This window comes from Ursus americanus, chromosome 11, assembly GCF_024610735.1.
Source record: "Ursus americanus isolate L20-20 chromosome 11, mUrsAme1.1.p, whole genome shotgun sequence".
Taxonomy (NCBI): Eukaryota; Metazoa; Chordata; class Mammalia; order Carnivora; family Ursidae; genus Ursus; species Ursus americanus.
In genome coordinates, this window is record NC_142137.1 from 44,750,517 (window position 1) to 44,774,890 (window position 24,374).

The following is a 24,374-nucleotide window of genomic DNA, read 5'->3' on the forward strand; positions in this document are numbered from 1 at the left end:
CTGGGAGGTTGTGTAGAACGTGGGAGGAGTTTAGCTTTGGAGTCCTACAGGCCTCGGTTGCATCCCAACTGGGCTACAGACTCTGTGCATGCAGGTCGGGTGACTTAATGTCTGTAAGTTTACATTTCCTTAGGTGTAAAATGGAGGTGATAATTATTTTCTGACCCAAATCTGGACATGTCACCCACCTGCTTATATATTTCACGATTTTCCTGTTGGTTTTAGGACAAAGACAGAGGCTTTACCATGTTCTATGAGGTTCTGCGTGGTTCAGCTTTCTCCACTTGCCACTCGTTCCTTCTGCTTGAGCCCGTCTGGCCTTGAACTTGCCATGTTCCCTCTGCCCCCAGAGAAAGCCTTTCGTGTTTGGGAGTTTTCTTTCGTCTCCTCTTGGTTTTGTTAGTGCCAAAATCTCAGTTCAAACCTCTTCACTGGTGACCACCTCGCCTTGGTCACCCCCACCTTGCCACCTCCAGGCTCTCATAGCTTCCCTTTTGTGATCTGTCCTCCTTGCAATCTCAACGTGTTCGCCTTCCTCACAGAGTTCTTCGGCTCCGTCCCAGTACCTAGAACAGAGCTTGGCAGGAGTAGAAAAATACACACACAGAATACTGTCATTTCAGGGGTGAGATGTGTTTGTGGCATACCAAAACATTTACAATATTTACAAATAAGAAATACAGTGTTAGAAATGGTGGTTTCAAAATACAGGTTCAACAGCCATCATTTGAGGGTAGGGTGACTTGTAGTTATGGGGAATGCAGGTTTCAAGTGACCTGGAAACCAAATAATTTAATGTTTCCCTCCCAAGATACTTATTTGTAGGTAACAGAAAGCTTACATACAAATACAGGAAGGAGAGGTAGGATGGGACAAGATTAGGAGGTACATTTTTTATCTTTTATATGAACATCTCTTTTGTTTGTTTGTTTTAAAGTATCAAATGTTAATTTTCTTTTAAAACTACTTACGAGCTTTTGTGGGAAGGCCTGGGAAAAGAAGCAGCATTTATAACATTGTTTCAATGGGAGACTGTATTCCAAGTTCCAATTAAGTGACCTGCAAACAAGCTTTTAGAAGCTAGCACATTCACAATGAGTTGCTCTACTTTTGGCCTCTACTTGTTGGCATCTAGTTTTAAAGAAAAAAGTATTCAGACTTATATGGGTCTTTGATTTTTAAACCTATTCATAGATGTTTGAAATTCTTCATTAATGGAAATTCATAATTTCATACTTTTAAGAAATAGAATTGGAAAATGCATTACAATGGCTGCATAAAAATATCCTAATTTCAACTATATGAAATCATGTGTTTCTCCATTACCTGCAATGATAGTTACATTAGTTTAAAAATAAAAATAAAGAAGGAAAAAATTTAATGGAGTTGTAATAAATCCTACATGGTTCTTAAATGGCGAGAACTGTTTAATTATTAATTCTAGTTGGATTTACGCATATGTTGGTTTTATGTGCTTTCTTATGAGTGGTTATATTATAAGGTAAATCAGCACTGAAAAAAATGCAAGGGAACAATTAGAACCTGACCGAATTCAGGAGTATATTAATTTTTTATAAGATAATTTATTTATACCAATGGAAAAATATGATTTTCTTTGGGGGTTTTAAAAGTCATGTGTAACATTTAATTCCGTATTTTATCATTTTGAAATGTGAAAATTGCTGGTCTTATAAAAATAATAAAAGTAGATTTGTCCATTCAGTTCTTTTCTGGGAAATGTAATTGTAAAAGTATTTGATATTATAGTGTGTTTGTTAAGCACTTGGTAGATTTGGAAAGTTCTATCTGAGAATGATTTTTTACTTTTACTCCAGTTTTGTTCTGTCATCAATTTTTCAAGTTCTTTTCATGGTTGTAGACTAGCAAGAAAAATGAAAGTACTCAGCATTGAAGAAAAGTTACATAGCAAATTAAAGTGATAATTCTAGTAAATCTTAATGAGGCAGCAAATTTAGGAACAATGTAAGTTAATATCTTCAAAAATTCTGAAAATAATGTCAAAAGATGGGATCAAAGAAATTCTCCTGCTCTGTGCTGGAACGTAACTTCTCTCCCTTGTGCAGAAGCACTGTAACGTCAGGGCTTTTTCTTTGCACTCATATATGGCTTGAGTCAATTAGAAAGCTTAAAAGATATAAAAATGAATTTTCTTACTGCATTATTTTTAGGCATGGGGAATATGGCTTAGTGGTGAGGTTTAACAGGTGGATGTTTGTTCTTGTTCTCTAAACACAGAGATAATACTCAATGAAATATTTAAGATTTTGATGCTCTTATTTTTAAAAGTTTCTTTCAATATCATATTTAAATACAACTCTATAGTATTAGGTTTTCAGAATGTGCCTGTGCAGTGCTGTCAATGGTTGGGGATTAGGGTGACAGATAAGCTTTAGTGGCTTTATAGAATTTAATCAGTGGCTATAAAAATTAGTTTCCTTTGCCTTTTAATGACATTGGTACTTTTTAAAGTGGGTTATGGAAGAAGACTCTGAAGTTTTTTCCATTTTTCTTTTATGTTTTAAGAATGTAATTAGGAATCAAAAAGCATTTAAAAAGCCCTTAAGAGGATATCAAGGAATATATAAATTAATCTGGAGCATCAAAGCATAGCTGGAAATATATCACTTGATTTAGGGCACCTGGCTGGCTCAGTCGGAGGAGCATCCGACTTGATCTCAGCGTTGTGAGTTCAAGCCCCACGTTGGGCCTAGAGATGACTTAAATAAATAAAACTTTAAAAAAAAAAAAAGGAAATATATCACTTGATTAGACTATCTTCAGAATTTTCATAGGTTGAAATTAATCCTGCATCAAAAGTACTGTGTGACATTAGAGAATTAATCTTCAAAGTATTTTATGGTTTTTAATTTTCAATTTACAAGCTACTAGATAATTAAAAAATGTGAATGGTCTGAAACTATTTTACCATGCTGGACATTGCACTAACATGCTGAGTACACAAATGAATGCAATTGTTTGATCATTATCTTGAATTTACATGTAATTGGTATTGGAGCCCAAAATGAAGAGTGTTTTTATGAAAATGCACTCTACCCACTAGGTACAAGTAGCAAGGGTGGCTCAGTTGGTTGAATGTCAGTCCAACTCGTTTTTGGTTCAGGTCATAATCTCGGGGTCCTGGGATGGAGCCCTGTGATGGAATCTGTGCTCACTGGGGAGTCTGCTTGGAGTTCTCACTCTCCCTCTCCCCCTCCTTGCACACATGTGCTCTCTCTCTCTCTCTCAAATAAATAAATAAACCTTTAAAAGAACCAACCAAACAAAAAAAAAAAAACAAGTAGCAAGTCCCCAGTTATGACATAAGTATCTCCAAACATTGCCAAATGGTACCCGGGAGGCAGAACAGCATAGGGTAGAGAACCACTGATTTTAATATTGGCAGTGTACCATACCTTATATTAGGCAAGTGGTGTAGAGCTTACAAAGTATTTTCATGTAGCTTATCTACTTTGATCTATAACACAACACTGTAAGCTTGGCAATGCAGATTCTATTATTCCTATTTTACAACTGAAGAAGCCAAGACACAGTGAGACTAGGTGACTTGGGTGGATGCACACCTGTGGTAGACTTGGGGTTAAAATCCAGAATCTCTGAGCCAAGTCCAGCACCCTCAATTTGCATCATTCTGTTTATAACACAGAGTTCTCATGTTCAGTTAAACCAGAATTACCATTTGTACTGGCTAAGATTTGGAGATGTAATTATATTGTTTAGAGATACGACTTTTTTTTTAACTGAAGTATAGTTGACACACAGTGTTACATTCGTTTCAGTTGTACAACATAGTCTATATGTTATGCTGTGCTCCCCACAAGTGTAGCTACCATCTATCACCATGCAATGCTATTATAATACCATTGACATATTCACTCTGCTGTACCTTTCATCCCCTTGACTTATTCATTCCACAACAGGGAGCCTGTATTTCCCACTCCCCTTCATCCATTTTGCCCATCCCCCTCCCCATAACCATGAGTTTGTTTTCAGTATCTGTGGGTCTGTTTCTGGTTTTTGTTTGTTTTGTTTTTTAGATTCCACATATAAGTGAAATCTTATGGTATTTATCTTTCTCTGTCTAACTTATCTCGCGTAGCATAATACCTTCTAGGTCCATCAGTGTATTTTGCAAATGGCAAGATCTCATCCCTTTTTATGTCTGAGTAACATTCCATTTCATATACACATAAATATATATATTTATTTGTCCCCTCTTGAAAATAAATCAAGTCCTTTTATCTGTTGCATTTTTTCTCACGTATTGTAATTTATCCTTAAGTTTCTTTGATGTTTTGGGTATATGATTTTGAAGAGATTTTTTTAATCTTCTGTTTTTCAGTTTATTTTAATAGAGTTAATACCCATATCTACCACATAGCAGTGTTCAAAGGCTTCACTGAACTGGTATGTGTAAAATGCTCACGTTAGTCCCTGGAACCTAGTGATCACACCGTAGAGGTTAGTTACTGCTATAGTTCTTTAAATATTGTTCTTTTGTTTTGTTTTCTTAATTAAAAACTATTTTTTTTGAGAAAAAAACTTTATTTCTGTAAGTAAGGGAGTAGATAATTATATTGGAACCCTAGGCTATTAAAAAATGATTTGGAAAATTTCTAATAAATTTTAGGTGAAAAACACATTTCAGAATAATGTGAACTGACATTTACTGATGTATCCTTATGCCAGTTCTCTTCTTTCAATTTAATTCTAGCATAGTTAACATGCAGTGCGCTATTAGTTTCAGGTATGCTTTTAAATATTGTTTTTATTATTGTTACTAGTCACCATGGCGAGAGGGTAGGTTAGAAGAAATGAACATTGTCCTTGAGTCATTAACAATTCAGTTTTATTGATAGAGAGTAGAGGAAAGTCTCTGTACCATCTTTGTGTACTGTTACGTCAGCAGTGCTTTGTTTATCAGGCCATCAGTATTCTTTTGCTAGGTTCCATAGAAGTGACATCTTGCTTTGGAAAATAGTATGTTAGGTGTTACTGCATGACTTCCTCCCAGGAAAGCACCATTTCCTCTGTCACTGTCTTCCGGATGGCAAGGAGGAGAGAAATGCTGAGATTATTTTGGGTGATGCGGATTTATTGTAAAGATACACGGGAAGTCAGACCCTGGGACGGCGTCTCATGATTTGTCCAGTCACATTCTGCAGATAATGGGAACATTGTTCAGGATAAAACAGCTACTCTCATATCAGAACAGTCTGCTGTGCTCATGATTCCATTTTTTCTTATCTCTGCTGTTTTTTAATGGGTTCTGCTTCTGTTGCCAGCCCCCCTCCTTCCCCTTTTCTCTCTGATGAATTCTGCTGCTTCAGAGCTTCTATGTGCCCTCTTTTCTCTGAGTATTGCTCAGTTTGCTGTTTCACATTCAAACCATTTTCCAACTTCACATGGAGAAGTTGACGGAAATTGGACCTAGCTGGAAGTGGAGGAGGGAAGAGCATCGTTCCCCCTGCTTGTTTCAGAGCAGGGACTGAGAGGGGTACAGTCTGATGAGAGACGAGGGCGCTCACCTCCATTCAGACTGTAATCGTTTTTCTAACATATGCATTTGGACTTCTTTGCAACTCTCTTTCTATGGTTGTGCCCCTCCTCACACATCTGGGAAAATGACAATGTCACTCCTGTTGAGATTATTGCTGTCCTAAAAAATTTTAAAGGCCATGAAGAATGGGTTCTCAGACACATTCACTTGGGGACAAATAAATAATACTTCCAACAGGAATGGAATGTTGTCTGCTGGTTTGACCTTTCTGTGGCAAGAATAAAACTTTTTTTTTTTTAATTTTAGGAAAGATCGTAATTATCATGAGTCATACTGCATATTCCAAGGACGAGTTTCTGAAAAGATGCATGGACTGAGAGGTTGTCAACCAGTGGGTTCAAACAGTGACCCAATTTGTAATATAAGGGTATTAGGCTTGATTTTTTTTTTTTTAAGATTTATTTATTTTAGAGAGAGAGAGAGAGCATGCATGCATGACTGGGACGGGCAGAGGGAGAGGGAGAGAGAATCTCAAGCAGACCGCATGTTGAGCATGGAATCCAATGTGGGGCTCGATCTCATGACTCTGACATCACAACCTGAGCCGAAATCAAGAGTTGGGTGCTTAACCAACTGTGCCACCCAGGCACCGCTATGCTAGGCTTGATGTTTTTAAGATAGATAAAGATTGTATGATTTTTAAAAACTCATACATCATATTAAGCTTCCCAAGTCATTTTATCCAGGATATTTGAGAACAAATAGGTAATTAAGCACTGCTTGGTTGAATAATCTTGACATAGTTCTAATTTTGGTTGTTGCTTATTTTTCTTCTTGATTTACATGTTGCCGTAAGGAAATTTTGCTTACCTAATCTCTGTTTTGTGTGTACATGTGTGTGTGTGTGTGATTAGATTACAAGAAGAATTAAGATTCTGCAAAATGCAATAATACAACAAGATAAGCAACTAGCCAAAGCAATGACCAGTGATGGCTCCTTTCATATTACCCTGCTAGTGATGCAATTATTAAATGAAGATGAAGTAAACATGTGAGTAATACGTCTTCCTTGAATATCATTTTCCAAATTACTACTTTAATATAAGTAAGCATAGCAGAATCCAGAGGGATTGAAATTCTAAGGAACCATTCTTTGTTATAATTTATTGCAGTTAATGGTCAATGTACAGAATTAGCAATACAAATATTCCTCCTAATCTAGACTTTTAAACTCTGTTATTGTTATCAAATAGTAGCCCTTGGTTATGCAGTTGTTTTGCCCATGTTAATCATGTAAGCACTCCGGAGGCTGGCCATTTAGGTTAGGATTCTTGGTAGAGATTCTGGAACCATGGCACAACCGTCTCTGAATAGCTGCCTGATTTTGGGCAAATTGTCCACTTTTTAAGTAAATGGTACTTAAATAATATTACCAGTACATGTAAGAGCTCCTGGTACAGGGCCTGGCACACAGCAGGCAGCTGGTGTTATTAGATATTCCCTTAGGTCGGTAGACAATTACAGTTTTACCGTACTCAATCATAGAGTACCTATATACTACCGACTCCTAATTCTAGAGTTGTGCCATAAAGGTTGAGTCTAAGTCATTGGCTGCTGCTTTCCAGCCTGGAGTGGAGAAACCTTGGTCTTCCCCCCAATTCTCTGGGATACTCTGTCTGTGCGTATGATTGCTCCTTTCCATGTTACCTTCTGTATAGCTCTCTGGATTAAGCTCTTAAGCTTTAGCTCTTTGGAAAACCAGAGTCAGAATGTATTGCAGGTTACTTCTGTTTTCTACCCTGACATGTAGTTTCCTGAGGGAATGAAGAACAAGGCTTGAATTGGGAAGAGGGTGAGGAAAAGGGAGAAAATGGTGAGCTAGTACCTCAAAATATGAAGACAAATTATGATTCTTGTAGCTATGTCTTTTAAACAGTAGACACTCATGTCTCTAGAGATTGGTCTTCTGATGTCTTCCACCCTGATCTCCCCAAAAGCAGGTCTTGGGCACCCTGCAATTGCAGAGAGGCCTAGAAGATTTTTTAGTTGACTCACTTTCGCTGTTCACTTTGCCAGTCAGAAGACAAAATAAATAGTCCTATGCTATTAAAGGAAAAGAAGCCAAAGAAGATGTAACAAGGAGAAGGTGAAAGACTGAGAGAAGAGTAGTGCCCTGTGTGTGTTAGAATGGTGAATTAGTCAGAGATCTCCAGAGACACAGAACCAATAGGATATATATCTGTATGGATATCTAGATGTGTTGACATCTCAACATATCTGTATCTATAGTTACGTACAGAATTTGTTTTAAGGAGTTAGCTCATATGACTGTGGAGGCTGGTGAGTCCAAAACTTGCAGGGCAGGCTAGAGACCCAGGGAAGAGTTAATGTAGTCTCAAGTCCAAAGGCAGTTTGGAGGCAGAATTCTTTCTTTCTTGGAGGACCTCAGTCTTTTCTCTTGGTAAGCTGGTGCAAGGGGTGGCAAGTAGGAGACACTGAACCAGCAAGATATTCAAAAGAACTTCAGTGTGGTCAGTGAAAGCACAGAAAACTTTGAGGAGGGTTGTAGGTGGTGGCTGCTCTGAGTCTTATTGTCCAGGGTGGGACCGAGTATGGAGCCCTTCCAGTGCGGGGTGGAGTCTGCGAGGCATGAAGCCAGACACAATGTTCTTGCTCCCCTGTTGGGGTTGAATGTTCTTTCCAACCCTGGCCCCCACCAGTGCTGGAGCAGAGAATTAGAAATGATAGAGATATTCGCATTGGTATAGGGTTCTCAGTGTGTAGCTGGGGAATACTCAAGCTCTTTGGAGAAGTTCCTGTTCAACTAATGCTGGAAGAATGTGGTGTCACATAGATGGTAGAGTCGAGTTGAAGAAGATTTCTAACAGATGGACCTGAGGTAGTTCCTTCAATTCCCCATTGCCTATCAAGACATAAAGATGGGTGCAGAAGTTTCTTGTGCCCTGGTGGGTGGATGTGGAAGTCCAACTGAGGAAGAATTGGTGCATCAGAAGGAGCTGGGTAAGGGATGAGGACACTGCTGAACATCCGTGTTTGTTGATCAGAGACTCTGGCAGAGCTCTCGTGCTTCAGTACAAAGTACAAAGCCCCTGACATAGGGCACCTAGGGATATGACCACACCTGTCCCCCCGAAATGGGAATCTCTGAGGATTCAAACAGCAAGCAGTCCAGAGGTGGTCCTCAGTCCTCCTAGAAGGGTGTGCTGGATTCCTTGGGAAGGAGGAGAGAGGGAAGGGACAAACTCCTGAAATGAGGTTTGAATTAACTGAATAATTACACCCCAAAGAGACTTTTTTATTTTATTTATTTATTTATTTGTTTATTTATTTATTTATTTATTTTCTGAATACCATGAGACAAATTTTATTAAAAATTACAAAATTTTGAAAATAAACTGGGAGATACTGCTCTGTAGTTCTGTGAGCAATACATCAGAACGTCACTGTGTGGACCAACTGGAATGCTCATACACTGCTGGTGACAGTGTCACTGGTACAGCCACACTGGGAAGCTATTTCAAAATATCTGTAAATTTGCACATATCATGTTCTAAACCCCGGTGATCCCATTCCTAGGAACGTACCTGTTAGGTATGTAGTCTGTTCATCAAAAGACATATACAGGAAGGTTTTGATCAGAGACTTTTTTAAATCAGAAAAGATTGAGTCACCATTGATCAGTAAGTTTAGGTTTCTCTCTGTCATCAGAAATGGGTCTTGGCCATGGCATACGGCATGCCTTTGTCAGCTTCTGCTCTCAGCTTCCATCCCCCATACAAATATTATTTCCTTTTATTCTTTTAATGGTGTTGGGAGGCAGCACAGAAATTCCATCTCTCTTCTACATATGAGGAAACAAGAGCCCTAGGAATTAAGCAAATACTGGTCAGCAGAGAGGCCAGAACTAGTCAGTTCTCTATTACTTCATGGGGTGTGTGTGTATGAAAGACGGGGAAGCGCAAAGAGAAGGGGTGGGGTGGAGACAGGAAGGAGAGGATGAGCACAAGGGCATGAGAGGAGGGAAAGATCAGTCTGCACAGGTATGAATGGCCTCCTATTGGAAGCCTCTGTGGCCTCTACTGATGAACACGTGGTGTGCAGTGGGGTTGGGGTGAGGGGGCAGGTATGCCTCCAATGTATTGTACTGCTTACATTTCTCAGTGGAGGTAGGACTGCCCTCTCCAGGAGACTTAGGACTCTTTGCGGGAGACGTATTTTTGGTTGTCACAATTACTGAGGAGTGCTGTGGACATTTGATAGACAGGAATGAGGGTTGCTAAGCTATCTGCATTGCATGGGACAATCCTGAATTAGGCAGCAGCATTTGCCCTAAGGCATGGCATCACACATTGAAGAATTGCAGAGAGCATGGTGACACTGCGTCGTTCAGGCCTGTGTTTTACCAGAGGTTTTTGCAAATACTTTCAGTTTCATGAAAAAACAAAATGTTTAGCAAGTTAACTTTGTGTTTGAAGTGGCATCCTTATGCAACTTTATGATACTGGGGATATCCTCTCTACTAGAAGATGATGACCAGATATTTGCGGTTTAGTAATTCTTGACAAAGTTATAATGAAAAATCTAAGAAGTAAATGAGGTTTGCTATATAGACAAGATAGTGTTTTGCAACTCAACCAGCATTAATTATCAGTCATGTGCAAGATACTGAACTAAGTGCTTTGGGGAAAAGGAAGATGAATCAGGAATGGCTCTTCTGCTCATGGATTATACGATTAAGTTGACTAGATAATGATATGAACTCAAATAACTATAATAGAAAAATGTAAAAACTGGTATGTTTCATAAGATATAAAGTATTAATGGAATTTCAAGGGAGTAAAGATTGCCTACTAGTTTGGGAAGCCAGCGAAGTGTCTGTGGCAGTGTTAACTTTTATTTTTTATTTTATTTTGTTTTTAAAAAAGATTTATTTATTTATTTGAGAGAGAGCATACGAGTGGAGGGAGGGGCAGAGGGAGAGGGAGAATCCTTCAGCAGACTCCCCACTGAGCAGGAAGCCCAACGCGGGGCTTGATCTCAGGACCCTGAGATGGTGACCTGAGCTGAAATCAAGAGTCAGATGCTTAATGGACTGAGCCACCCAGGTGCCCTAGCAGTGTTAACTTTTAAATGAGGAACAGAATCAAGATATGACTTCACTTTGGGTAGCTATATAGTGAGAGAGAAACCAGTTGGATTTTCTGGTAAAACATTATTCAAATGAAAGATTTTCTAAGTCTCTAATCTTTTAATTTTACCTTTCATCCTACACTGTATAATGTGCTGACATCTGTAATATCAGTTCCTTGTTCTATGTTCTTACTTTTCAAAATCTAGTATCATTATTTAGGTGTTTAATGATATATTGATCAATGGGTTGTGTATGGAGTACGCAGAAGCAATTTTTTAAAATCATGAATTTCTTTAGGGTGCCTGGCTGGCCAGTCAGTAGAGCATGCGACTGTTGATCTCAGGGTTGCGAGTTTAAGCCCATGGTGGGTGTAGAGATTACCTAAAAACATTAAAAACAAAAACAAAAACATGAATTTCTTCAGATATCAACTCTGGTCCTTTGCCCTCACAACGTAGAAGAAAGGCATAGAAATTTGTGAGGCCAAACCCAGCTGCTGAGTTGAAAAGATGGCGGCCCTGCCTTAATTTCAAATACACCTTTGGGTCTGAACTCTAGTTTCAGAGTTCTGTTTTACTCATTTTACCATAAGGAAGTCTTTTCCATAAATCACTCTTGAAAAGATATTCTACTTAAAAGAATTTGAAAGTTAGTGCTACTTACCAGTAAACACTATGACTTTCTTACTCTGTGATCAATGACATCTCACTGGGACTTATTTATTGGTTTATGCTCCTAGAGAACTGAAAAAAACTGAAAGTGGACTGAGTTTAGATCATCTATATTTCTTTAATGAAAAATGGCATAGAGAATTCGCTGTCTGTAAAAAGCTCTAACCTTTAGCATGGCCTGCTTTAGTATATAGTTACATTTAAAAGGAGTATCTTGAATTCCCCAGTTTACGAACCATGAGCCAGAAGTGGCCGTTCTACTTTCACATGCCCTAACTCCCAGCACAGTAGAAGTATGTGCACTGCGTCTTTTTGGATGAACATAAATACAATCAGGAAAGATTGGATTTAGGATGCAGATTTGGAGGTACAATGAGACATGTTGATCTTTCCAAAGGTATTTTGAAGTTTTGGGCATTTTGTTATGGCATAGATGAGAATGGAAACTCAGTATGAAGTTATAGATAAAATCAGCTACAAACTTTACATGAAAACTAATTTAGAAATTGAAAGAGCTAGAAAAATACCTAAATTTCTTTTCACACATTTGACATATAATTACTGGTGAAGAAATCACATTGATCAAGACAGTTTAAATTAAGGATGTTTCAACAGAAGAGTGTTTTAAAGCCCTCTACATTATGTAAGAATGTACCTATTTCTTTTTGGAGTAATTGCTGCCCTCTAGTGAAATTTTAATTTTTTTCTCCTAACGTACCTACCCCAGAATTCTCTTAAAGATGGAAATAGTTTATCCTAATTTTCAAAATATTCCAAACCTGATAATGTTTAAATTCATCGTATAGTAAACATTTGTTATTATGAAGAAAAATAAAGCATTTGAAACACAGAGTAGTCCTATAATCACATAGGTTAAACAGAAATAAACTTATGTGGTTGTAGTTGGCAAATATAAGCTTGTATTTTGTTAAATCCCCGTTACAGTATTACCTTATTACGGAGGCTATTATAGTTTAAGAGATAATGAATATTAAGTTTTAGTAGAGCACTTTGCAAATAGTAAATACTGTATTAGTACTTTTAGTAAGAATCCACATAATCTTTCCACAGAACCTAATATAAGTTCTTGTGGTATTAGGTTTTTTGGAATATAGTATCAGTAATTTTTTTGAATTGCCTGTGCAGTGTTCCCTTGATTAAAAACTTCTTGGTAAACTATAAAATAGTGTTTTCTTTCATGTCTTTAATATAATATAAATTATAATTAGGTAAAGATTTATTTCACTTCTTCCGTAGTTTTTGTTTAAAAATCAGATAGGGAGACAAACCATGAGAGACTCTGGACTCGGGAACCAAACTGAGGGTTACAGAAGGGAGGGGGTTGGGGTGACGGAGTAACTGGGTGATGGGCATTAAGGAGGGCGTGTGTGGTGTTGAGCACCGGGTGTTATACACAACTAATGAATCGTTGAACACTACTTCGAAAACAAATGATGTACTATATATTGGCTAATGGAACATAATAAAAAAATAAATAAAAATTTTAAAAAATTAATATTAGCTTTATTTTAATCATATGGATTAGATTTTGAAGTTATTTTTGAGCTTTAATTAGAATAAATATCAAAATTTATCTCTCTGAAACTGATAATTGGTTTGGTTTTACATCTTTTATTACTTAATATGTTACTGAAAATTATATTATTATCTCTTACCAGTGGTATTGGTGCTCTTTTGGAATTAAAACCATTCATAGAAGAAATCCTCCAAGGAAAACAGTTGATTCTGCCCTTTCAAGGGATTGACACTTTTGGAAATCAGGTTGGATTTGTGAAGCTGGCAGAAGGAGAGCACATGAACTCACTTTTGGAGATAGCAGGTAAAACAAACAGTAGCACATCCATGTGAAATCTCATCTGTAGAAGAAATAATCTCTTCCCCATCCCCAATTCTTGTAATAGAGATTTGAAATCTTTTCACTTTGGGGAGCGTTATACCCTTGCTTAATAAATGAGCTGCTTCAGCATCCGCGTGTATAGGTAAACAGCCAAAGAAAATACCTGAAAGTTATCTTGATTTTTTTTTTTTTTGAGTATGGTTGACATCAGTGTTCCATTAGTTTCAGGTGTACAACATAGTGATTTGACAAGTTTATACATTATGCTGTGTTCGCCACAAGTGTAGCTCCCATCTTACCCAATACATCAGTATTACAGTATCACTGACTGCGTTCTTTATGCGGTAACTTTTATTCCCATGACTTTTTTTTTTTTTTTAAGATTTATTTATCCACTTTAGAGAAAGAGTGGGAGAGAGAGAGAGCGCAAGCAAGCACGGAGAGAGAGCATGCAGTTGGGGGGAGGGGCAGAGAGAGAGAATCTCAAGCAGACTCTCTGCTGAGCAGGGAGCCTGATGCGGGGCTCGATCTCATGACCCATGAGATCATGACCTGAGCCGAAACCAAGAGTCAGTCACTTAACTGACTGAGCCACCCATACGCCCCTCTCATGACTTATTCATCCCATAACTGGAAGCCTGTATCTCCCACTCCCCTTCACCCATTTTGCCCAACCCCCCACCACTCTCCCTTACTGCAGCCATCATTTTGGTCTCTGTATTCATAGGTCTGATTCTGCTTTTTGTTTGTTTATTCATTTGTTTTATTTTGTTTTTAAGATTCCACTTATGAGTAGAATCATATGGTATTTGTCTTTCTCTGTCTGACTTATTTCACTTAGCATAATACCCTGTAGTCTATCCATGTTGTTTCAAATGGCATGATCTCATCCTTTTTTATGGTTGTGGAATATTCTGTTGTATATATACCACATCTTCCTTACCCATTTGTCTATTGATGGACACTTGGGTTGCTTCCATATTTGGGCTATTGTAAATAATGCTGTAGTAAACATAATGGTGCATATGTCTTTTTGAAATTAGCAGTTTTGTTTTTGGGTAAATACTCAGTAATGGAATTATTGGATCATATGGTAGTTCTATTTTTAATTTTTTGAGGAACCTCCATACTGCTTTCCACTGTTACTGCACTATCTCAATTCTTTGACCTGAGGATATGTTGATTCTGGGCTGTCTGGAATGTGATAGGCTGAACTTAAGTATCTGCTAGGACTGTCCTAATCCTAAATCTGAAGGATTCTAGTGCTTTTCATGACATTTGATATATACTTGGCATTTAGTAAGTATTGACAATATGGATAAAAATCACCAATTGCCTATTCAGAGGCTTTGGGCATTGTCAGCCTCATTCCAGAGAGTCCGTGGGTGAGACAGCAGCATTTTCCTCTGTGCTACTCCCCGCCCCCCTTTCTGTTTAGGTACTATTCTCTCAGCAGAAGGTCCATTGGTGATGGTAGAAGGTCTCACAGGTTACTTTGTGCAGCATAATTGAAAGTGTTTAGTGAAGTAGAGAAGAAAATTACAAACTCTGGGTGAATGACTTTTGAGTTGATCCAGAGATTGCAGTTTGGGTTAATCTACATGCTGTAAAGAATTTTTATTTTCATATGTTGGATCATTTCATGTCATTTTATTTCAGGTTTAGGGATTTTTGGTTCATAACACACTCATCATTGGGTCATGCTTATTTTACCTTATCTATCATCTATTGCCATCCGTCCATCTCTGTTTTAAAATGGTATCATAATCATCTGGGAATCCGCCACCAAACAAAAAACACAAAACAAAATCCACGAAACAAAAGCTAGGACACTGGTAATAATCTTAGCTCTATTATCCTTTTCATGAATCCATCCCATGGCCATCCTTCATTTAAGCTAACCATCATCCTGAAGTCAGTGTTTATTATAATTTCCTTACATTCTCCTGAAGTATATGTATTTTAAGTGCTTTTAAACTTATCACGTATATGAATTTTTGAGACATACTTTTTTTTTTTTTTTACTTAATATTATATTGTCTTTATGTAGTTTTATAGTTACCCATTCAGAGGTACATCTCCTGGGGTGCCTGGCTGGCACAGTCTGAAGAGCATGTGACTCTTGATCTCGGGGTCATGCATTCGAGCCCGCTGTTGGACACAGAGCTTACTTAAATAAATAATTAAAAAAAACCAGAAAAACAACAAAAAAAAGTGTTTCTCTTTTTGGGTTTAGGGAGACATTGAGGATCAAGTTTCATTTCATTGTTGGTTAAGTTTTCTTTTGTGGAGCAAAGTACATATCAACAAACATGCGAACAATGTTTATGAGTCAAGAAGGCCTTAAAATTATTAGTTGGTCAAGAAAAAGGCAACTTAACAGTTTTGATAGCAAAGCATTTGGGAACCAGTGCCCATAGTTAACAAACTTAATCTGTTCTTCCTAACTGCTCTGGAGAAAATGCTGGATTTAGGTTTTTTCTTTTGGAATATAAATATCCCTGATCTCAAGAAACATATCTAATTAGTCATTCATTCATTGTTCTTTTAAATAATTCAATGGGTGCTTGCAACATTGAGAATTCCATCCATTCTTAGCAAATATTCTCACAAAGGCGGTTTCCAGTATTGATGAAAGATCCATTGTGTGCTGAGGAATGTAAAATCTTGCCAGCTTTAGTATGACTATGAGCCCAAGGGTGTTGATTTGTCATTTTAAGAAAGGCCACTGCCCTTGTAATTCTTTTCTTGATACAGAGACTGTTGCTTAAAAATATATATACTTTTCCAAAATTTAAACAAAACATTACAAAAATGGGAAATGGAGAATAGCATTCTGTCCTCATATAATCTCTGTTTGTTATGCTTGCTTTTAATCTTTTATGTGTATTTTGTACTGTTGCTTTTGATTATAGTTTTATCTACTTTTATAAGAAATCTAAATATTTAAATGTATGTATGGAATATTTTCATTGAAGTTTAGTCAGTAAATGAGCTAATACTCCATATATAGTGTTCAGATAGAATGTTCAATACAGAGAATTTTTGTCAACGTTTCACTTCATTAGATTTATTTTGACAAGAATGCCTCAGGATTAGTTTAGTCCAACAGTATCAGTAAATAGTATAATTTGTCTTTGTGTCACATTTTATAAACTACTTATTCAAATAATATATTCCTGCTTTTAGAATTGACCAGGGAACTACATTTCCTAAAACTGTAATAAACCATTTGTGTGTATATGCCAATGCAGGAATATTAAAATCTTATTGTTCAAAATAATTGAGGCAGAGCTAGTCTGACTTAATGGAAAGCAGAATTTTTAAAGAAAATAAATTTAATTATTAAAGCATTGATAAGGAATTTTAAGTACATACAATGAAGTAAAACTAACTTGCGAAGATGTTGAAAATTATAATTCATGAATAGTCTGATTTACCTAATTTCCATAAAGTTTTAAAATTTATAAGTTAAAAGAAACAAATTCTTAAAATGTTATATAGTTGTTATGACAAAAGAACTGAATTTTAGGCCCTAATATTCGAATTCGTTGCTGAAGAATTGCGGGATAAAGAATAATTTAGAATTTCTAATGTGTAAAATTGAAGAAAATTATTCTACATTTTGGACTAATAGTCTGAATATATGTGCTTTTACCATCAGTGCTTGAATTATGTATCCAGATGTGCTGCTGCTAGCTGTTATTTCTGGTAGATGCCTAGTGGGCCAAAGAGACCAAGCCCATCTTTGCACACCATGTCCATGTAGGTTTATGGGATAGCTGCTTGAGGAAGTTAGTAAGGTGTGTGGCATCAGAACTCTGTGTGTCAGCTTCCTATCTTGACCTTGAGAGATTCTGTTTTTCCAGAATAAAACAGCACCTACTTTCTCCTTTCTTAAAAGTACATGGTAGCTCATAGAGCTAAGAAGATATTGAAAATTATGCATTTATATGGCATTTCTCCACATCTTACAATGATGAAATTGCACTGGAAAGTTTTTTGTGTAGAAATGAATATGTGATTTCATTCATTTATTTCAGCAAAATATAATTTTGTTAAGACGTGTATTAGATTGAGAGATTGCTAAAAATTTAGCCTGCTAGAATTAACAATAGTTCTTGCAAATCTTTTTTTTTTTTTAATGAGGAAAGTGCCCTTGGTTAGCATGATAAAAGATTCCAAATGTATTTATCTCGTATAAGGAAAAGTGAAAGGTTTTTAGGATGTTTATTTGAACATTACACTTTCTCTTATGTTGACTGTCATTTCCCCCAAAAGATGGGGAGCATATGCCCCTGTGTTTTCTGCTCCTTGTGGGGAATCTGTTTGGTTGTTGGTATCTTTGGGCCTTTCTAGACTGCTCTATTACAGAAGAAATATAATATTTTCTATAACAAGATATTAGAAGTCTTGGACTTCTCACCACCACAGGCGGGTGGGCATCCTTCCCCTTCATGGCCTGGGTTAGGCTGTCTTCAAAAACATCAGAACACCTTCACCACACTTCATTAAGAATAAGCAAAGACCAACTTTTCTCCCCAGTCAGGATGTCTGAATCACAGCCCTGCACCACTGAGGACCTTCAGAGCCTCTGTTGCATGCCCCGCTTCTGTGCGCAGGCTCCTCTAGGCACAGGTCCCCCCCACATCCTCTCCCTTCACACCACTCTCTTAACCCTTTCCACTGTCCCTGTAGGGGAGGAAATGTGTTTTTCCTTCTACCCTCCTGGATTGTCCCCCAGGGACCCTGTAAAATTAGATTGACAGAAAATTAACAGAAAAACAAGGAGTTTATTAATGTGTGCAGTACACATCATGTAGAGAAGACTCAGTGAAGAGTAACTCAAAGGGTGGTTAGAACTTGGGCTGATATGGCATCTTAACAGAAGAACAGTTACTTTGTAGAGAAGTGATAAGACAAAGAAAAGGGTTTTAGGCTTTCTGGGGTGGCAAATTGTGGGAAGGTAAATATATGGGGGGCCCTAACGGAGTAAGGTTTATACAGGTCCATCTTGGCCAGAAAACTTTATTGGGTAAGGGGATTTTGGGCAGGCTCATTTTTCAGAAGTGTCTGCTTTTAGTCAGATAAGGGAAGATCTGGGAAAATTTCTTTCTGCACCTACTGATTCTCATTTGCTCAAGATTCTTGTGCCAAAGTGGCATATTTTTGAGGGGCATATTATGGTTCCCTACATCCCCTCTTTTATTTTACTTGATTTTCAGTCAAACACTTAAATGGATTTACTTTGTGCCATTATTCTAATCATCTTACAAATATTAACTCATTTACTTTTAGCAACTCTGTGAGATAGGGACCATTGTTATCTCCCCCATTTTATAGATAGGGAAACTGAGGCACAAAGGGGCTAAATAATTTGTTAGTAAGTCATAGAGCCAGGACTGAAATCCAGACAGTCTGACTTTAGATTCTGTATGCTTTTTTTAAATTATTACTATTATACATTATAATATATGTGTGACGTATGATGTACGTAAAGAACAGTATTTGGTGCAGAATAAATGCTGGCAAGTTAGCAGCCATTATCATCAACATGAAATAGTTTCCAAAAGCATTTTCACTGATTATGTAATATTTCATTGCATCCTAATTTATTTTACTGTTCACTTGTTAGACATATTCTTTTATTTAGGTACAACTACCCATAACATAGGGTCAGTATTAGTTTCAGGTTTACAATGTAATGATTTGTTATTTATACATAGTGAAATAAGTCTAGTTAACATCCATTACCTCACATAGTTACAAACTTTTTCCTTGTGATGAGAACTTTAAGGTTTACTCTCGCAGCCCTTGGGTGGCTTAGTTGAGCACCTGACTCTTGATTTTGCCGCTGCTCAGGTCCTGATCTCAGGGTCGGGGGATTGAACCCTGTGTCCAGCTTGTGCTGAGCCTGGAGTCTTGCTTGTTCCTTCCCCCTCTACCCCTGCTTATGTATGTGTGCTTGCACTGTCTCTCTCTCTCAAATAAATAAATAAAATCTTAAAAAAAGATTTATTCTTTTAGCAACCTTCAAATATGCAATACAGCATTGTTAAGTACAGACACCGTGTTGTACATTACATCACCTGACTTATTTATATTATAACTGGAAATTTGTACTTTTGACTCATTGCACTGATTTTGCCCACACGCCACCAGATTCTGTGTTGTTAATCACTACGCTAGCCAGTTACACCGTGAATTAGCAAGTGGACTGCTGGCTTTCAGGAGCATCCCCGTTACCTTCTTGCCTTAGCGGATCTGTTTGCTAGTCTGAGATCACAGCTTCCTCTGCGTCAGGCTGCTCTTTCCACCAATGCCTCACACCGGGGGGTCCAGATGTCATCCATATTCTCTTAGTTCTCTGTTGCTTTGTCCCCATTCTACCCTCACGCACAAGCCTTTTCTTATTGGTAGTTCAGGCTATTAGAGTTTTTGTTACTCCTCCTCTTTGCTGTTGTCCAAATATTTCCTCTCGCTTTTTGAGCACTTTGTTTCCTAGCTCACATTGTGACCCTTTCTTGCACCATGAACACAACCATCCAACCATTCTGGCTCAAAGCGAGCTGTGGATGTGGAGTCTTTTGGACCTAACATAGCATTCAGTTTCCTTACTTGTAAAACTAGCATAATAGTGACTGTTCTCAAAATAAATGGAGATAACATACATGAAGTGCTTAGCACGGTGTTTGGCACATACACAATGGTAAATAGATGGTAACGATTATCATTAATAATAATGATAAATCCCCACCACCCCCACTGCTACCATCACAGCTATTACTTTTCTTAAAGTCCCTTGACTTCTTTGAAGGTACCCTCTAATAGTCATACTCTGCTCCAGCAGTTCATAAGCATAGTGAAACCTTTTGGCTATTCATCTGCTAGAACTGTTCTTTTTTTTTTTTTTTTTAAAGATCTTATTTATTTATTTGATAGAGAGACAGCCAGTGAGACAGGGAACACAAGCAGGGGGAGTGGGAGAGGAAGAAGCAGGCTCCCAGTGGAGGAGCCTGATATGGGGCTCGATTCCAGGACCCTGGGATCATGCCCTGGGCCGAAGGCAGACGCTTTAACGACTGAGCCACCCAGGTGCCCCAGCCAGACCTATTCGAAGACCATAAATTGGATATAGCTGTCTAGCACCCTAACTTCCCACCCTTTATGCTGTTTCACTTTCTTTCCATTGCTGTTCATGCTGTGGAACCTCACCGAGGCCTCTAGTCTCCTCTTCCTGGCCAACATAGTTTATTCCTTCTTAAATTTGTTACAGCCTCATGGTGCATCACTCTGTTGGTGGTTCTTTCAGGTGTCCTGTCTTCTTGTCCTTCTGTTTCACCAGGCTGACAAACACCAATGGTAGATCAGTTCAGCCATTTGCTTTTTCACCCCAACACGTGGGCAAAATAAACTCTACACTCCTTGCTGTGGCCCATGGTGTCTCCATGCTGGTTTCCTGCCCACGTCTCCTGTCTTATCATCGTTCATCAGGGAATAAACAAGTTTGTTCTTGCCATGGAACTTTTGCAAATGTTTGAGTAGACCCTCCCTTTGGACCTTTTCATTCTTCAGCTCAAATGTCACCACCGCGCGGAGCGTTTCCCTGTGCCTTACAGAGAGAGTCTCCTTATAAGTGTGACCTCCGTCACTATACCTGGTGTGTTTCCTTCACAGGCCTTATCACAGGTTATAATTGTGTGATTTTGTTTGACAGTGTTTCCTGGATGAAGCTCCATAATGGCAAGGTCCATGACTGTTTTGTTGACCATTGTTTACGTAGTACCTTCTCGAATGTGTGACACTTGTAGTTTGATCAAATGTGTGAGAAAATGAAGAAATTGTACAGTCATGTAGATTGGTTCTCCTGCAGTTATGTTTTCCAGACTCAGTAGCAGGCTGTCCAGCAGTCCTACTGCTCCTGCTTTTTTCTTTCTCTTGTCCCTTGTCACCGCTCCAGCCCTCAGCTCTTCCCTCCACAAATAAAACTGAGGCTGGGACTTGCTTCATTTGTTCCCTCTGTGTAGTAAACCTACTGCTACTGTGTTTGGCTTCTTAAATCCTATATAGTTCTAGGAAAAGAGGTGTCTTCTGTCTACCTAAGACTAACCTCTTCAGCTGTGTTCTCGATCTAACGTCACAATCTGGATCTTGCTCTACCAGTTCCTTCCTCTCGTTCGGGTACTTCTATATGTCCAGCCTTTCCTCTTCATCAGCTCATTTCCCCAACTTTGTTCACTTGACTATGTCTCTCTTATCCCCAAACAAATAAACAAGCAAGAAACAATGTCAAACAGCCCAAGAAATAACAGAAAACTCAGCACTCCTTTGACCTGGAATTTCCCACAGCTCCTGCATTGAATTCCTCCTTCCCTTTCGAGCCAAAATCTGTAAAAGTGTGGCCTGTGAAATCTGTCTACAATTCTTTACTTGTGCTTACTTTCTTGCCGTTACGCTCCTGCAATCAGGAGGTTATAATCTACAATGTCAGCACAGGCCACTGATGGCGTTCTAATTCCTAAATCTAATGGATGCTGTAGATTCACATAGCCGAGCACTCCTTTCTTTGTTCTATTCCATTGGTTATAGGTTTGCCTTTTTGCCAGTACCACACTGTTGGTGTGTGTCTGGTTTTTAGTATAATTAACATACAGTGTTACATTAGTTTCAGGTGTACAATATAGTGATTCAACAACTGTGTACATTACTCAGTGCTCATCACGATAAGTGTACTCTTTAATCCCCATCACCTATTTCACCCATCTCCTCTCTGGTAACCATCAATTTGTTCTCTATAGTTAAGAGTCTGTTTCTCTATTTGTCTGTCTGTCTTTTTTATCTCTGTTCATTTGTTTTGTTTCTTAAATTCCACATAGGAGTGATATCATATGGTGTTTGTCTTTCTCTGACTTACTTTGCTTATTAGTATTATACTCCCTGGTTCTATCCACCTTGTTGCAAATGATAAGATTTCATTCTTTCTTACGGCTGAATAATATTCCATTGTATGTATATAACACAGCTTCTTTATCCATTTACCTATGATGGACACTTGGGCTGCTTCCATATCTTGGCTGGGCTTAGCTTGTAAATAATGCTGCTTAGCTTAGCTTGTAAATAATGCTGCAATAATCGTAGGCATACGTGTATCCCTCTAAATTAGTGTTTTTGCATTTTTTGGATAAAGACTCAATAGTGCAATTACTAGGTCATAGGGTAGCTCTATTTTTAACTTTTTTGGGAGCCTCCATACTGTTTTCCACAGTGGCTGCCCCAGTTTGCATTCCCACCAACAGTGGAAGAGGATTCCTTTTCCTGTACCTCCTCACCAGCACCTGTGTTTCTTGTGTTTTTGATTTTAGCCATTCTGACAGGCCTGAGCACACTGTTTCACTTACTGTAGATTTGTAGTAAATTTTGAAACAAGTGTGAGACTACTAACTTTGTTCTTCTTGATTAAGAGTTTTTGGCTATTTAGGGTCCCTTAAGATTCCATATGAATTTTAGGATGATCTTTTTTCTATTTCTGCAGAAAGTGTCATTGGAACTTTGGTAGGAATTATATTAAATCTGTAGATTGTTTTGGGTAGTACTGCCATCTTAGCAGTATTCAGGCTTCCAGTCCCTGAACGTGAAATGTCTTCCATTTACTTGTGTCTCCCTTAATTTCTTTCAGCACCATTTTGTAGTTGTCAGTCTTTGCCTTCTTGTTAAAGTTTATTCCTAAGTATTTTATTATTTTTGGTACGATTGTCATTGGAATTGTTTTCTTAATTTCTTTTTCAGACTGTATTATTGATCTTTCATAAAACTCATTTCAAATGTCTCTTCCAAAATAATGGCTTTTCTGATTTCTTCAAAATAGAAATGACCATTGTCTCCCCTGTTCTCCCCTGTATTCTATAGATGGATATCTACTGTAGAAACTGTAATATTTCATTGCATTTGATTGTTTAGAAATCAATGTTCCTCAACTAGAGCAAAAGCTCTTTGAGGGAATCTTTCATTTTTGTGTCCCCAGAGCTTGCTGTGTAATAGAGGTTCAATAAATATCTTTTAAATAGATGTATAAACCAGTGAAAAATATATGATGTAAACATAAAAGTGTAATTGAAAGAACATTTAACCTTATGTAGTCTCTCTTCTGCTATTTATATTCATATCTAAATCTTTGTATGGTAGTGAAATCCAGTCCTGGTGTCTAGAATCCCTGATGGAGGGGCCCCTGGGTGGCTCAGTCGGTTAAGCGTCTGACTTCAGCTCAGGTCATGATCTTGGGGGTCCTGGGATTGAGCCCCACATGGGGCTCTGCACTTGGCTGGGAGACTGAGTGTCCCTCTCCCAGTGCGCACCTCCCCCCCCCCCGACTCATGCTCTCTTTCTCTCAAACAAATAAAGAAAATCTTTAAAAAAAAATAGAACCGCTGACGGATGATGTACCAGCATTCTCTGACAGTTCACTTGGAGTAGCTGATTGTTAGAATAAAAAAAGGGACTTGAGAGTTCATTTGTAATGGCCTCATCACTTCTACTGTCAAGGTTAAGTGACCTGTCCAAGAACACAAGTTGAATAATAGGAGAACTGAGCCAGTGTTAGAATGCTCAATCTGGGTCTCTTTCCTCAACTGCAGTGGAATGAATGTGATGCCTCTGGCATGAAGGTGTAATTTCAAATACTCGCTTTTAAGAATGAAATGTTTTAAAATTTTATTTGACAGTTTTACACAGTAACCAATTGGAATTATCTACTTAAAGTGATGAGTATAAAAATTTTAAAATATAGTTCATTTCAACATTATGCCAGCCATTATGTTGAAGCATATAGTTCAAATAACTTACTAAAACCATCTAAAATGGAACAGTTTGAGTAGCATATGGAAACAAGACTCCTTTAAATAGTAATAACAGGAATGACAAAAACAGTTGTATGGCTTTTATTTAAAGTTTTAGATGGCTAAAAAGTGATTTTAAAATTTTATTGAGATCTTTCATATTATATGTGACATAGTTTTACTGTAACTTACAATGGTATAAGAAAGTATCTTCCAGATGAAAGGCAAGGAAAGACCTTATAACCGCCTGTTGTTTGGTGTATTGTCTAACCACAGATCAGTCTTCTTAAAACTAAAATCCAACTTATTATTTCTGTTGCAT

The 24,374-nt window shown here is 37.8% G+C and overlaps 1 protein-coding gene across 4 annotated transcripts in view; it reads left to right on the forward strand.

Annotated features, from left to right (window-relative positions):
• Positions 1-24,374, forward strand: part of AKAP7 (A-kinase anchoring protein 7) — a 134,460-nt gene that overhangs the window by 24,836 nt on the left and 85,250 nt on the right. For all 4 annotated transcript variants that reach the window (XM_087865495.1, XM_045805551.2, XM_087865493.1 and 1 more), the window contains exons 4-5: positions 6,454-6,590; positions 13,042-13,202. In XM_087865495.1, coding sequence (XP_087721621.1) covers positions 6,454-6,590; positions 13,042-13,202 — 298 coding nt within the window. The remainder of the gene's footprint in view (positions 1-6,453; positions 6,591-13,041; positions 13,203-24,374) is intronic.